The following is a 15484-nucleotide window of genomic DNA, read 5'->3' on the forward strand; positions in this document are numbered from 1 at the left end:
ATTTCGCTACTGGGATAGCCCAGGAATTCCAATATGGCCGCCCTTGATTTGTTGGGTCGGAGTCAAACCAAACATTGAAAAACAAGCACACATAGCATACGATATACACCAGATTAAGGATGTCATTATACACAGGATTTGATTTGAAAAGCTATGGCTACAGTGTGATACCTAAATCAATGACAGCGGAGGACAGAAAATTGCTGTCTTCGGTTGGTATTAGGTTGTTCAGATTTCGATCATCACTCATCTGTCAAACCCCACCCTTGTCAATCACGAAGATACAGTCGTGTCTTTGACATAATTTACATGGCAATGCTTCACTACAGAATTTTACTTATTTTTGTGATTCCTTATTACGTACCTAAAATTGTGACTTTTGCTAGAAACCCCGCTATATATATCTTGTGACTAAAACGTAAATTAAGAAATATAGATCTATATCCACATGGTACAGACATTTTTTGTACCAATCAATTCGGTCAGGATCTAGCTTTTATGATAAAAAAAACATGACAATTAGTGATGACATAACAGCTTTATGGCAGTAATTACTACTGATCTTCAATGAACTCTATCATGGTTGCAGGAGAGATCAAGTCTCCGCCTAGACTAACATTTAGTCTCTGAAATCTTATATTACACAATATCCTTCTTGACTCTAAAAATAAAAACAATTCTCTATGCTGATTTCAGAGTGGAATAGAGCTAGCTTGAGATGGCTAGACTTGCTTTTGTATGCATTTCTAGATTATTATTTTTTCATAAAATAAATATATTCCACGGTCATGGTGCAGGACTAGTCTCCGCCCATCGTCTGATCATGCTAATACACTACATGTACTGTTTCTCGGTTTAACATGCATGGTGCCAGAGTTATCTCAACCGTTTCATGTGGGGTCAATATGGATACTTTTGAAGTAATGTCCACAAAGTTTCAAAGTTCAGTTTTGTGACCTACATATCACAAGTTGATAGTGACTGTCAGTCTGCCAGCTATGGTCTAGTTTTGCAGGTCTGAACTAGTAGTAGTAACTCAATGTTTCTGGCAAGGAGTTCTGTAGAGGTGTCATGATACGGTGGGGCCGCGATATAATACGCATCCCGATACTGTGGGTTCGATGCAATTCGTATCCTCATACTAGGGCTGGGACGAGTCCAGATTTACTACCCGGGTACCCACCCTCCTATTACGCAATCCTACCTGGGTACCCACTGTAGGTCTCAGGACATGTCTCAAAATGTCTGATTGGGAACATTTTTAGCATAGCCCTGGCAAAACGTGTTTAGATGCACATATTAAACAATCTGGTCATTCATACACTGAAGTTGAATTAAGTTATATCTTTATTCAACCATATGGAAAATCAGAAGGAATGGGTGCATAGTCAGAAAGAAATGTGAACATTAGTGACTTGTAGTGTAACCATTATTTTTGTCATTAAACAATATATCACGTGACTAACCACGGGTCCAGTTAGTCCTGTGGGTACCCGGGTCGGGTCGGGTACTGAGTAGGACCCGGGTACCTGAGTGGTACCTGAGTTGCCCGGCCCAGCCGCCCCTCATACAGTACCTTTATTTCATAAGTTAAAATTCTTTCTTGTTGCAGGTGATTCACAACCCTCAATCATTTGTTTTAAAATTTATGAGACCAAAGATGGGATTTTGCTTGGCGGAAACACGTAGGTTAGAGGGTACTGTGAATGTTATGCTATTTATAGCAAACTGGCAGATACTAGAGAATAGTGTAAGGTGGTTGTTAAACAGTTTGGGTTTTTATTTGTATGTTTTAACACCAATATAACTTGTAATATATATATGTATCATAAATCAGGGGTTGTAAATTGATGTAGTTGTATTGTTAGCCTTGTATTAGAATACTATACTGTCACACCATTACATTCGACTCTGTTGAGTTTATATGTTGAATAGTTAAAGATAATATTCTTGTATGATCATTGATGTAATAACCTGTTTTCATTTTGGATGGTTAATAGGGGGTATGTTTTCACAGCTGATTTGAACAAAATTTCAGATATGGTCATTTGGCATGTGAAACTTACAATGAACAAGCCATGATGTTGGAAGAATATTACTGATATTCATGTCAAGTTCAAGTGCTTGAACACTTTTAATTTTTGTGTACAAAATAAATGATGATTTTATTGTTGTCCTTATTCAAAATTTATCCAGTTGCGTAATTACATAAGTACACAGGTACATCATTTTTAAACTTATCCTGAATTACTCCATAATGCATTTACAGCTTACTTTCGATGAAACGAAGCTGTGTGAGGTCCAGCTGAAGAAAAAGTGGTTCCAACAGTACCCAAGTGACCACAGAAGTGATGACGTCACGTGTACTTCACATTACTGCTTGTCACCAGACAGACTTGTGGTATCAATAAATTGTCCAGCTTTTGGTCAAATCTGTGGTCTTGTTTCTTGCATTTCTACATAAATTATCTCCTTCCTGTGACGAGTGGATCCTTTAGATTACATGTATTTGTGCAGTTGATTCTATATTTGTAGGTGAAGGTGACAACTTTGTTCTATACATGTTGTTGTTTCAATCCGCCATTTTGAATTGCTGACATGTCTTGTATTTTCAAGGCATACGTTTTGTCTTTCAGCCTTGGCTTGGTATTGTTATCTGCTAAATACATTAAGTATCGAATTGGCTTTCACTTTCTAATTGTAATATAATTATCCCTTTTATTCTGAATTAAAACTTAGTGGTTTTTTATTCTTTATACTTGGGTGATCTAGGATCATTCTGACTTCAGCTTAAATTGTTTAATTTATACTTGCTCGTTGTATCCATTGCTGTGGAAAGAAATCTACCTAATACCCCCACTAACAGTGTCTTGATTCTATGCAGATATGTACTACGGATTTGAAGTGTGAATTTTGTTCCCCTCTTTCCAAATCAAGCTTTACCAGGTAACATCAGGTCTCCCATAAGTGCCTTGCTCAGAAGACCCTGCACCTGCAGCACTCCAGGAGGATGTCGGACTCCAGGAATCATTTCAGCAGGAGTCTGCGGTGATAACCTCCCAGCCACCTGTTGGGTTGGGCGCTAACCGTCTCTCTTGGGATGTCTGACTTCCCCCTCCCTCCTCCACTTACCTTTAGATCTTCTACTCCGGTTATGACATCCCAGGCTCCTCTGACAGCACCTCTACAGTCGTCTTCAGAGGCACCTCCACTTGCGCCTATGGGCACCTCTACAAGATCTGAGCCTTCGGGCACTTCTACAATACCTGCACCTCTGGGCTCCACGGTGACTCCTGTGCCACCGGCCACCTCAGAAATGCCTGCCCATCTGTGCTTCACCATGATGCCTGCGCTGACCGTCTCCCGGGGTCACGGTTTCCCGCCAGCACCACCCATTTACCCAAGGACCACGGCATCTTACATGGACCCATCTTGGATGTATAGTTTTATGCAATCCATGTTCCAGCAGACGTTTGCACCTCAACTGTATCTAGCGCCTGCACCTACCTAGGCACCTCCAGCGCCGCAGACAACCATAGCACCTGGCTTGGGTACGCCATCCTCGTCTTGGGCCCAGTCATCACATGGGTCAACATCATAATGCTCTTCTTCTGGACGATTGTTAATTTGGTTGCATCCCACCTCTTATCTGCTTGATTAAGGCGCTGGATGATGACTTCACTCTCTCCAGTGTTCAAGGCACCCAGATTCAAGAAAGACAACTTCCCCATTCATGCCTTTGAGGTGGCGGACCACGCTCATGTCCTAGACAAGGAAATTCATAGGGTTATGGTGTCTTCAACCTTAAGATTCCTGATTCTCCATTCGCCTTCATCAAGACGGAGGTCAGGCATTAACTGAAACCCTTGTCAGCTTTGGCCTCCTTCGCTCGGGCTATTGACCATGACCTAGGCCAGGAGGGGTAGACAATGAATTTTTGGACAACCATGACAGGGAACTCCCACCCCAACTCCAGACCCATTTATTTTGAACATGCTACGCTACAGGTACTGCCTCAACCTGGCTGCTGACCTGCCATTGACTCTACCCTGGGATGTGAAGTCCATCTGGTGTCCCTCGCCGTGATTTTGCTGGAATATTGCTAAAAGCATACTCACTCTACCCGAGAAAGCTACATTCGTTTCTGGTGTCCAACATAGACATTCTGTTGCAAAAAGAGCCATAGAGATTGTGCACACCTCAACCATAACAGCAGGGTTCTACTATCCCATATTCCTTGTACCCAAGAAATATTCCCAACAAGATGAGGATGATTAACAATCACTCCGTGTTCAACAAGCGCTACTTGTAGTGTCCACCATACTTCCCCCTAACTACCTTGAGACTGCTCAGAACCAGAATCATCGCCTACAATTCTCTGATCCATCCCAGGGACCGGAAGTTCCTCGGGTTCCAGCTCAATTGTGTCCACTATCAATGTGCGTTCCTCTTACTTGGCATTTCAGTGGCTCCGTGGTTATTTACCCGCCTCACCAAGCCAGTAGCTGCCTACCTGCACCTGAGGGACATTCGGTTCAAGTCGTTCAAAGACAACTTTCTTCTGAACCATTCGCCCCTGATCCTTCACCGGGATATTACAAGGCACTTTCTCCATCAACAGTGATGGTAAACGAGGAGAAATCGGAACTCATTCCATCTTACCGACTCCAATTCATAGGAGGCCTACTCCAAACAGACCTGGATCTCCTAACAGTACCATGTGACAGATGGCTCAAGATTCTGCACCATCTGTTGCCTGCCCTTCAAAAACCTCTCACACTTCACCAGTTGCAGGACCAGGACCTGACGCTCAGAGGTCGCCATACCTATCCCAATCCAACAGTTCACCTGGCGCCTTACATCAGACGTGAAGACCCCTACGTATCCTTTTTCTACCACCTCAGGGGTCATCTCATCTGGTGGATGGTAGAGTTGAATGTCTTTGGAGGTGTTTTCTTAAAAGAGTTGTCCCTAGTGTCACACCTGTTCATAGATGCCTCTCTACAGGGTTTGGGTACTCATCAAGAGGACCAGAGGATCTCAGGGCTGTGGTCCAATGCACAGTGCACAGCGCACATGGCATATCAACATCCTGGAGTTGGAGGCGCTTCTCTTGGCGATATCACACTGGCAGGAGCGCCTCCAGTACACACAACTCGCCATCTCCACTGACCACATCACAGTAGTTTGGTACCTGTGCAACCAAGGGACAACACACTCTTACTCCCTCCTTCAGCAAATGTTCAGGTTCTTTCATCTGGTAGATTATCTTGGCCTGTGCCAATCTCATTTTTAATCTCAGTTCTCGCTACCGCTAAACAGAGATCTGAGGACATCCCATTAGGGGTCACATCAGAACGACGTTTCATCCGACCAATCAGAGCGTCGCTTACCAAATCGTGAAAGTGACAGTCGGAATGTGATTTCTAATCATGCAGCCTCGAAAACTTTAACTCCAAACGATAGTTACAGGTTTAACAACTGAATCCATACAATCTAGACCATCTATTAGCCATTCCAGAATGTTCTTTTGTTCAGGTTTCAAATTTGTAATCGACCACTTATTGTTTAGCAGTAGCAAGAACTAAGATCTGATTTTAATGAGATTGGGCCTGCGCTTTCTGGTCCAGCATGTCTCCAGATGTAAAAACATTCTGGCAGACGCTCTTTCCAGGCCAGAGAGGGTGGCTCCCACAGAATGGAAACTCCATCCTGAGGCTTTTCACCTCATGTGTCAGCACCTCGGTCATCCCAACATTGACCTTTTCGCCACTTGCCAGAACTACCAGATCCAGACTTATGTCTCCCCAATTCCAGATCCACAGGCATGGGCGGTCGACGCATTCAGCATCCCTTGGTAAGTACTTAGAGCATATGCATACCCCTCTACTTCTTCATATGGTGATGCAGAAAATCAGGGCAACCAAGAGACTCGGTCTGATTTTGATCGCACCTTTGTGGCCGGCGAGAGGGTGGTTCATAAACTTCAGAAGTCCTGTAGGAAGGTTCCACTAGCTCCACCAGGGTGGCCAAACCTACTCATCTATTCATACAGCAGGTTACCAAACCCAACCAACGCCAAGCAGGTTTCATCTGCACGCCTTGTTCATCCTAAGAGAGCTCAAGACACAAAAGGCTATTTGGCAGAGGGAGCTGCAGCCATTGCTATGACACACAGACCCTCGACCCGAGGCCTTTATGATGATAAGTGGCCGTCCTATGAAACCTTTTGCAAGGAGAAGGATCAGGACTGCAGCGTCACCTCAATTTTATCTCCTTTATCTGCGTACCAAGCGTCACCTAAAGTGAGGTACCATAACGACAGATCTGGTGGCTCTCCATTCGGTGTTGGCAGTTCAGAGGATGACCAAGATCCCGGAACTGCAGGCCCTCCTATGCTCCTTCCATAGCCAAGTTTTGCCCTCCCGCATGGGATTTGAAGGTGGTACTTTGGTGTTTGCGTGGTCCTCCGTTTTTAGCCTCTCCATGCAACATCTTTTTATAACCTCATCAAGAAGACAATCTTCCTCTTGACTCTGGCCGTGGCAGCAAGGGTTAGGGAGATTAACACGCTCGATATTACCCCTGTACCCTTTGAGCGTAGTAAGCACAGAGCTGTTCATCTCGGGCTGTGCCGAGACTTTATTGCCAAGAATCAACTACCAGAAAAGCCCTACCGATCCTTCGCCATCCCACCTCTCTCCTTGATTGTGGGCGCTGAAAATTATAAGGAACTCCTACTGTAACCTGTGCATGCACTGTGAGTTTTATCCGTCGCTCCAAGAATCTGCATTGTGCTCGGAAACGTCTGTTTATTCCCGTCCTCATGAGATCTGGGCGGTGGCTCTGGATAGTTACTGCTCTTCATAGTTTTGGCCCTCTATTGGTAGCTCAGCAAGTCACCAATCCTTGTTGCAATTAAGAGCTCATCTTGTCCAGAGCCAGCCTTACCCAGTGTTCGCATGCCCGACAGGGTCGTTATTCTGCTACCCAGCAGATGGCTTGGTAAACCAGTTTCTAGAATTTAGCCCACACTTTTAATTCCTGCTGTATTTTACTGGGACGTCCCCATACTCCCATACCTTCCGTGGACAGGAATGGTCGAGTAGTTGCAGATCTGCGCAAGTTAAGCGCTCAACAACTGCTGCGAACTACTTGAGAGTTTTTGTTACTGAGGACCACATGTGAAGGTATGCCCTCCACTGTTCATCCGATTCAGATGCAATAAGGAGTCATGCAGGATAAGTTAAAACATGTAGTAAAATCTAAATATTGTTTACATTTGTAAATCTATCCTGCATTACTATGTCTAAGGGCCCATCCGCAGCAGACCTACCTCCCCACAATCTCGTCAGATGTCATGTAAAGGTCATGTAAGCAGTAAAGGTGAACTATACGTGACGTCATCACTTCCATGGTCACATGGGTCCTGCTTCACACTAGTTGGAACCACTTTTTCTTCAGCTGGATCCCAACCATCTTTGTTTCTGTGAAAAGTAAGCAGTAAATGCATTAAGCAGTAATGCAGAATACGTATACAAACCGAAAAAATATTTAGATTTGACTAAATTTGCAATATTCTTTCTTTTCTGTTCACCATTGATATAGCCAGTAGATATTATATAAGTGATTTCATTAGAAACAGTTTCTGACTTTCAAATCATGTCTGACTAACGATAACTTCACTTCAATAAGTATACAAATGTTAGAAATTAAGGTGATGGAGGGTGTAGGGGGTCCTTGAGTGATTTGCGGTTTTATAACAATGAGACCCTTCATCTTTCCTTCTCTTGAATTATTGAAACACTGAATACTATACATCTCTCATTACATTGCTGACAGGTATTTCATGACTGTGACTCAAACAACAAGGGCTACCTGACGAGGGAAGACACCAAGATCGCTGTTGTCTCACTGTACGGGTACAAACCATCAAAGGTACACATATATTTGTTGCAGTAACTTGAACACATCCTCCATTATCCAGGGTGTTATGTCTCATGGTCGTTGTATATCGTATAATAAAACACTGTAGGGAGAATAAACCATGAGGGGCACAGCCTTGAGTTGTTTATTCTCCATGCAGTGTTTTATTGTACGATAAACAATGACCACGAGTCTTTTATTTTTTATATGAGATATCAACACCATGTACAGGCACTTTAAGGATGTTGATAAAATGTACAAGCTTTAAAAATGTTTACCCAAAGTTTAATAATGATGACTCACTGAATAGAATCTGACCTTGGAAATGTCGGATAAGTTTATTTTATGAACATGTAGGCTAAGTTGGGTATTTCCCACATATTCTCACAATCCCCATGTCGATTAATGTACCTTTTCTCCTAATACCGATTGTCATATCTCTCCCACTTTGGGATGTGATCATTCGGCCACTGCGTTTATCTGTATAGCGTGGCTACTTTTATTGGGAACAACTTTCTAGACACTTCTCTCTCAAAAATAACGTCATCCAATATATGACATCATCAAGTTGCAAGCGCATGTTCAAATCTCCAGAAATTACATCATGATAGAACAATGTTTTATCGTGAAAAAAAACACGCTTTGTTCTTCATTGTTCTTTGCATTTTATCGCATAGCTATCTTACATATCATGATAAATACCAAGGTTGAAACAAACCGAAACTGATGCACAGTATTATGTGGCCTTCAATACAGTACATGCGGGTCTGTATTGCGATAAATGACAATATTAAACACATCTTCGCCATTATCACACAAACATTGACATTAGCGGTGCCATGCAGAATGCAACAAAACCAAGTTTTTATTCATCACCTTCTACATGTAGTCAGCAAACATCTTGAGGACATATTTAGGTCTAATATACTGTCCATGTCGCCCAACCACAAGAACTAAACATTATTATATAATTTTTTAATTTGACGTTTACACGATATACGGCTTTTCCATTGGACAAGAGGTCAGTCACATGACCGCAAAGTTGACGTTCATAAGTGTATGAACGACACAATTTGACATTCATACGTTTTTCACGAGACCGTGTTCTTGAAATGACGTAAACACTGACGGACTACTTCCACATTCCTGGGGAAACCCCTTGGAATTCCCTAGCACGAAAACATACATTAGCATTATATCTGATCATTTAGAACCTTTTATCCTGGTCTCAGCATTTCAGTATACATTGCGAAACGTAAGAGAGCTTGACTGCATGATTGTTCAAGAATTTCCTCGCTACGGCCCATCCTAATGAACAAACGAAAAAATGCACATCCAAACTATCGTCAGTATCGACTCGATCTGTGTCTAGGCTGACAGTGACCGTCTCCAGCAATCTACGAATTTACCTTGGTGTCTGTTTGACGCATCTTTAATCACCTTTCAATAATCGGTCAGTTGATCAATTATGACTAACACATGTAACCGCCACAGGTTCATTAACAACTTCGGAAATCCTCCCGTCACGTTTATCGTGTCGGCCATTTCGACGTCTTGTACTTGATGTAATTTATGTATTACGACGCGCTGTCATTGTGACTGACTTACTGAGGTAGTTCATTACAGACCTTTCTCATCTAATGGGGATATTATATGAACACATGTGTTGCGTAAGATGTTTCTGAAGAGCAAGCTGTGCATCCATACACTCATGTCACCTCTCTTTTCGGGAAATTATTTTACTCCGCAATATAGCTGGTTGTTGTATGTCTGTCAGTGTAAACATGAAGTCACACGTACTAAATAAAATTGTGTTTAGATCTTGGCCTACGTCCTTTGAGGAAAGAAATTGTGATAAAAAATTATAAGAATTGACTTTCACTTTGTGTGAGTTCATTGGAGTATGAACCTGCATAGAGTGAGGGCCAAACATTGTATGAACGTCGTCGCAAGCTCCGACGTTCATACAGTTTGGCCCTCACTCTATGCAGGTTCATACTCCAATGAACTCACACAAAGTGAAGGTCAATTCTTAAATGAGCATGTGTGTCATACAGATTTTACAAAAAAAGTGTCAGAATTCTTCTATTTCCCCAGCAAGAGTGAGGGTAATACATTAATTCTTACACAAGTTTTGTACAGTCAGTTTGGCACACATGCCAGTGTGATCATATCTTTATTACCCATTATTTTTTTATCCTTTCAAACATTTAACTGATCACGACCGCCGTCTTAGAAAAGCACAATTGCAGAAGACGTCAACATTCTTCATTCCTAGTGTGACGTTATTCTGACTTCAAGCCACAATAAAATTCGATTGACGTCAACAATGATGTCCAGATGACGTAGCAATACACTGGTGCGCGTGAAAGGATATTTGCACTAGTGCACATACAATTTTTATGCACACTTTTATGGGTAATAAATATACTTTATAGCAATTGATACGTGGCCATGTGAAGCTGTCACAAATACATTAGTGTTGAAGGTACCATTTCAAGAGATTAATACCTATATATTTGCATCAAACAATAGATATGTCAACATGCAAAGTTTGGACTAAGACACACAGGAAGTATTACCAATCTCATTAAAATCAGATCTTAGTTCTCGCTACCGCTAAACAAAGATCTGAAGACATCCCATTAGGGGTCACGTCAGAACGACCTTTTATCCGACCAATCAGTTCTTCGCTTACCAGATTATGAAAGTGACAGTCGGAATGTGATTTCTCATCATGCAATCTCGAAAACTTTAACATGGGGTATTCCGAACGATAGTTACGGGTTTAACGACTGAATCCTTACAATCTAGACCATTCAAGAATGTTTTTGTTCAGGTTTCAAATTTTTAATCGAGAATTTGTCAAAATATGTTTCGAAGCGTAGTCTCCAGTTTGAAATTTGTGCCGTAAAGCACGAGAAAGCTGCCTTCTGATTGGTCATTCCATTGGTCGGTCAAAGTTCACACAAGGTTGGTCTGACGTGACCCCTAATGCGATGTCCTCAGATCTTTGTTTAGCGGTAGCGAGAACTAAGATCTGATTTTAATGAGATATTACTTACAATGCCTGAAAGTGAAAACAAATATATTTATACAATAGGGAACCGTTAAACTTTTTTTTAAAACATATCCTATTTGTACTTGCTTAAAAATAACCCATTTGCTGCCATAGCTTTGTTTTGAACCGTATTCAACAGACAACCCACTAAAATTAGCCATCCAATTATGCTGAGCAAGAAAAATCCAGAGTGAAGTTAATGATGAGAGCTGAGGTGTTGTGAGGTGAAATGGTGTTTAATTTTGCATCCAAGATTATTGCACTTACCGTTATATAGCGACGTGTGTGTGTGTGTGTGTGTGTGTGTGTGGCTGCTTGTACAAGTCCGGACTGATGCCAATTTATAGTGCTAGCTCACTGAGATACCTTGCAGCAGTTTAACATGAATACCCCACTCAGACACAGTATACTGACTCCGAGCCGACCAGTCCTTGTTTTAGCCCCTTAATGCCGAGTGCCAGATAGGGTAACAACAAGTACCATCTTTTAATGTCTTTTGGTATGACGTGGCCCTGGATCGAACCCCGGACCTTCCGCTCTCCCGGCAGATGCTCTACCATTGGGGAGTGAGTGAGTGATTATGGTTTTACGCCGCTTTTAGCAATATTCCAGCAATATCACGGCAGGGGACACCAGAAATGGGCTTCACACATTGTACCCATGTCGGGAATCGAACCCGGGTCTTCGGCGTGACGAGCGAACGCTTTAACCACTAGGCTACCCGCCGCCCGCTCTACCATTGGACCACAGAGGCGGTCCCTAATGATAAGAGATGAACAAAGGGATGACATTTCTGTGATGAAGGGTTGATGACAAACGAGCCCAAGTTATTTATCATTATAGAAAGATCATAGTAACACTGAATCAATTCACCTGCACACAACAATATTAAATAATAATAAGCCTTGTTTTGTATTTTTTGTAGCCATAATGAATCCTTATGTGTAAACAGAAAATATGTATTTTGGAGTAAATCATACATTCCCACTCTTCTATTTCTTTAGTATGAAGTAAATCAACTTTTGGACAAATACGGAGAATCTCTGCAAGACGATGTTAAAGGTATGATCAGATGAAATCATTATTCTTTTGTAATCATGTTGAAATATGTTTTTAACTTTTCGTATCAGAATTTGTTCATTATCCAAGTGCAATTTTTCCATAAGTTAAGATAACCAATTACAGAAAATATCTCTTTGAAGATCTATTCTTATGGTAACTTGATTTATAGATCAACCCAACATTTCTTGAATTTCTTTTTTGTCCTGCTTGGCCAACCTCTTGTTAATTTCCATCTTTTGATGGAGGTGAATATGAGAAGGGAAGTAACCCTTTGATATTTACTTGCCACACTGTTTGACTTATTTCCCAAGAAACCACTTGCCTGACAGGGTAGGGTTGCTTGGTACCATTGTACTGCATGTTAGGGCCCCTAGAGAAAGATACACTTATACACGTGTTCTTTCCTATTCCAATATCCTCAAAATTCAAATCTTTTACTCCGATATAAGGGCTCTCTGCATGACGATCAGTAGTACTTTAACAACTGACCCTATCGTTTTAGACCTGTTTATCAAGTGATGACACAGAACTAATGTTTTGCTAATTTGTTATGTAGCTTTTACTTGTGTAGAGTCAGCATTTGACTTACAAATTTTATCCATGAACTGATTTTCTTATTCAGTGTTGACATTGGCCAAGTTCATAGATGCCATGGCACCAAAACTGAGCACTCAAGATGAAAATGAAGAAATCAGACAGACTTTCCTGGCCTTCGACACGCAGTGTAGGTTTATGTCAGTAGTAGAGAAAGGACAGTGGTTGTCATGGTGAAATTTGTGATGAATTGTAGATGGGCAATAAAATCTTTGGACCTTATTGTGAGAGGAGTGGGCAGTGGTAGATATGGACTATATGGTGGGCAGTGGTAGATATGGACCATATCCTGGGCAGTGGTAGATATGAACTATATGGTGGGAGGAGTGGGCAGTGGTAGATATGGACTTTATTGCTGGAGGAGTGGGCAGTGGTAGATATGGACTTTATTGCTGGAGGAGTGGGCATTGGTAGATATGGACTATATGCTGGGCAGTGGTAGATATGGACTATATGGTGGGAGGGGTGGGCAGTGGGAGATGTGGACCATATGGTTGGAGGCATTTGCAGCAGTAGATATGGACTATATGGTGGGAGGGAAAGTGGTAGATATGGACTGTATTGTATGAGGGATGGGCAGGGGTAGATATGCACCATATGGTGGGAGGCGGGTTAAGAGGTAAACATTCTCTGTGTGATGGCAAGATGATCGTGAATGACACCAACATGATGGGAAATAGGCAGTGTATAAGGGCACCTTGCTGTGTTTCTAACATGTATCAGTGTTGTGTTATGGTGGTGGGATGTGAGAATGATGAAAGTACAACCCTTATGGTCTTGCTAACTTCAGGTCGAGGGTTCCTAACTGTTGAGGATCTGAAGAAGACCTTCAGCCAGGTCGCTCCCCACCTTCCAATACACGCAGTAGCAGCAGCCTTCAAGTAAGTCATCACTCCTGCTGACTATCATCAACTGCAAACCAGTTCTCCCAATGTAGGGGGGGGCACAGGTGGCCTTGCAGTCAGTGATGCCATAATTTCCTACCATAGTTATTGCAATTGTAAAGCTTCCCTCCCTAGTCCCATCTATAGACTTGAAGATTCCCCACACTGGTACAATGTGTGAGGCCATTGCTGGTGTGCCCTGACATGGCTTGCATAATGCTGTATGCAGCACAACTACCAATCTCATTAAAATCAGACCTTAGTCCTCGCTACCGCTAAACAAAGATCTGAAGACATCCCATTAGGGGTCATGTCACGACCTTTCATCCGACTAATCAGTGCGTCGCTTACCAGATTATGAAAGTGACAGTCGGAATGTGATTTCTAGTCATGCAATCTTGAAAACTTTAACATGGTGTATTCCGAACGATAGTTACGGGTTTAACGACTGAATCCTTACAATCTAGACCATCTATTAGCCATTCTAGAATGTATTTTAGTTCAGGTTTCAAATTTGTAATCGAGAATTTGTCAAAATATGTTTCGAAGCGTAGTCGCCAATTTGAAAAAGCACGAGAAGGCTGCCTTCTGATTGGTCATTTCATTGGTCGGTCAAAGTTCGCTCAAGATCAGCCTGACGTGACCCGTAATGGGATGTCCTCAGATGTTTGTTTAGCAGAAGCGAGAACAAAGATCTGATTTTAATGAGATTGGACAACTACTCACTACCATGCAGATGTTTATTATTGAACCATGGAATGTTGTAACGCTTTCTTCTCCCACCAAGTCACAAACTCTGTGTCAGTCAGCATGTGTTGCGTTGTGTTGCAGGGAGCTGGACAGGGATGGCGATGGCAGAATCAGCTATAGGGACTTCGACTTTATGATGAAATACGGCAAAGACAGTTGATACAGAAATATTTTCCAAACATTTTTTGTGATATGCCTGGACATATACTTTATTAATTTTGTATTTATTTTTACTGTACAAATAAATTTCAAGAGATGTGTGCTTGTTTGTTCTGTCTGATTCTTTTTCATAATACCAAGACTTTGTTCTACCAAGAGTTGCATCCCTTAGCAGTGCCAGGATGAGATGATCCTGGTTTGAATCACAGTTATGATACACCTGTCCATCCTCATGCTAATGTATTGAATGGGATCTTTACTAAATTGCATTAAGCCACATGCTACTTTCATTTTTCAATGTTCATGAATATCCAGAGTGATAGCCCTTGCATTACAATCAGATATGCTTGTTGGGTTTGCTAAACTGCATTTGGTGTTCAGTGTTCAGTTTTTAGAGAATACAATATTATCATTGTATTCACATTGGTTAGAAGTTTGACAATAAAGTTTATAACCTCATCCCCAGGAAGGGTACATGGAAACAGTTGCACATTTAGTAACCAATCAGAAACGGGTAATGTGATCAATTTCGTCAAGCTTAAAAACTGATTATTCCTATTATTACTTCAGATAAGTGAACTTCATTGTCATATACCAGTGAAAGACGTCCACCATTCACTGCATTGACCTAGGTGGTTGGAATATGCATAATGGCCTGAAGCCGAGAAAACTGAAACTTCTTCACGAAAAACATAAATCAGAATATTTTTGCATTGGAAATTAATGTTAATGTTTATTAAGACTTGATGTTTAACCCAGTTAATTATTGTATTTCTCTCGTGTTCTCCTTTAAGATCTATATAACATGTTTAATCTATCACTTACTGTGGACAGGCCCTTATTAAAGGATATTTCTATTGTTCTGCCAGATAGGTGAATTGTAATGCGAGGTAACAGTTAAAGAAGTCTCACTAGTCTAGATTAATCTTTTTAATACAATGGTTGACTGTGGACTTTTGAGACACTCCCCTATAAAAGTCACATACAATGACTTAGTCTGTCATACAGACCCTGAAAGTCATATATCCAATACAGCCCATGCAAGTCT

The 15484-nt window shown here is 41.6% G+C and overlaps 1 protein-coding gene across 2 annotated transcripts; it reads left to right on the forward strand.

The window, feature by feature from the left end:
• The first annotated feature begins 17 nt into the window (after positions 1-17).
• LOC124111958 (EF-hand calcium-binding domain-containing protein 11-like) lies at positions 18-14539 on the forward strand. Of its 2 annotated transcripts, XM_046471881.2 has the most exons (6): positions 18-212; positions 7843-7938; positions 11992-12049; positions 12672-12773; positions 13434-13524; positions 14359-14539. In XM_046471881.2, exons 1-6 carry the CDS (start codon positions 120-122, stop codon positions 14435-14437), a joined length of 519 nt encoding a protein of 172 aa, XP_046327837.1. In that variant the 5' UTR covers positions 18-119; the 3' UTR covers positions 14438-14539. The 2 variants fall into 2 exon arrangements, with proteins under 2 accessions (XP_046327837.1, XP_046327838.1); XM_046471882.2 differs by lacking the exon at positions 12672-12773.
• The last annotated feature ends 945 nt before the right edge of the window (positions 14540-15484 follow it).

This window comes from Haliotis rufescens, unplaced genomic scaffold, assembly GCF_023055435.1.
Source record: "Haliotis rufescens isolate VD_foot unplaced genomic scaffold, xgHalRufe1.0.p SCAF_3, whole genome shotgun sequence".
NCBI lineage: Eukaryota > Metazoa > Mollusca > Gastropoda > Lepetellida > Haliotidae > Haliotis > Haliotis rufescens.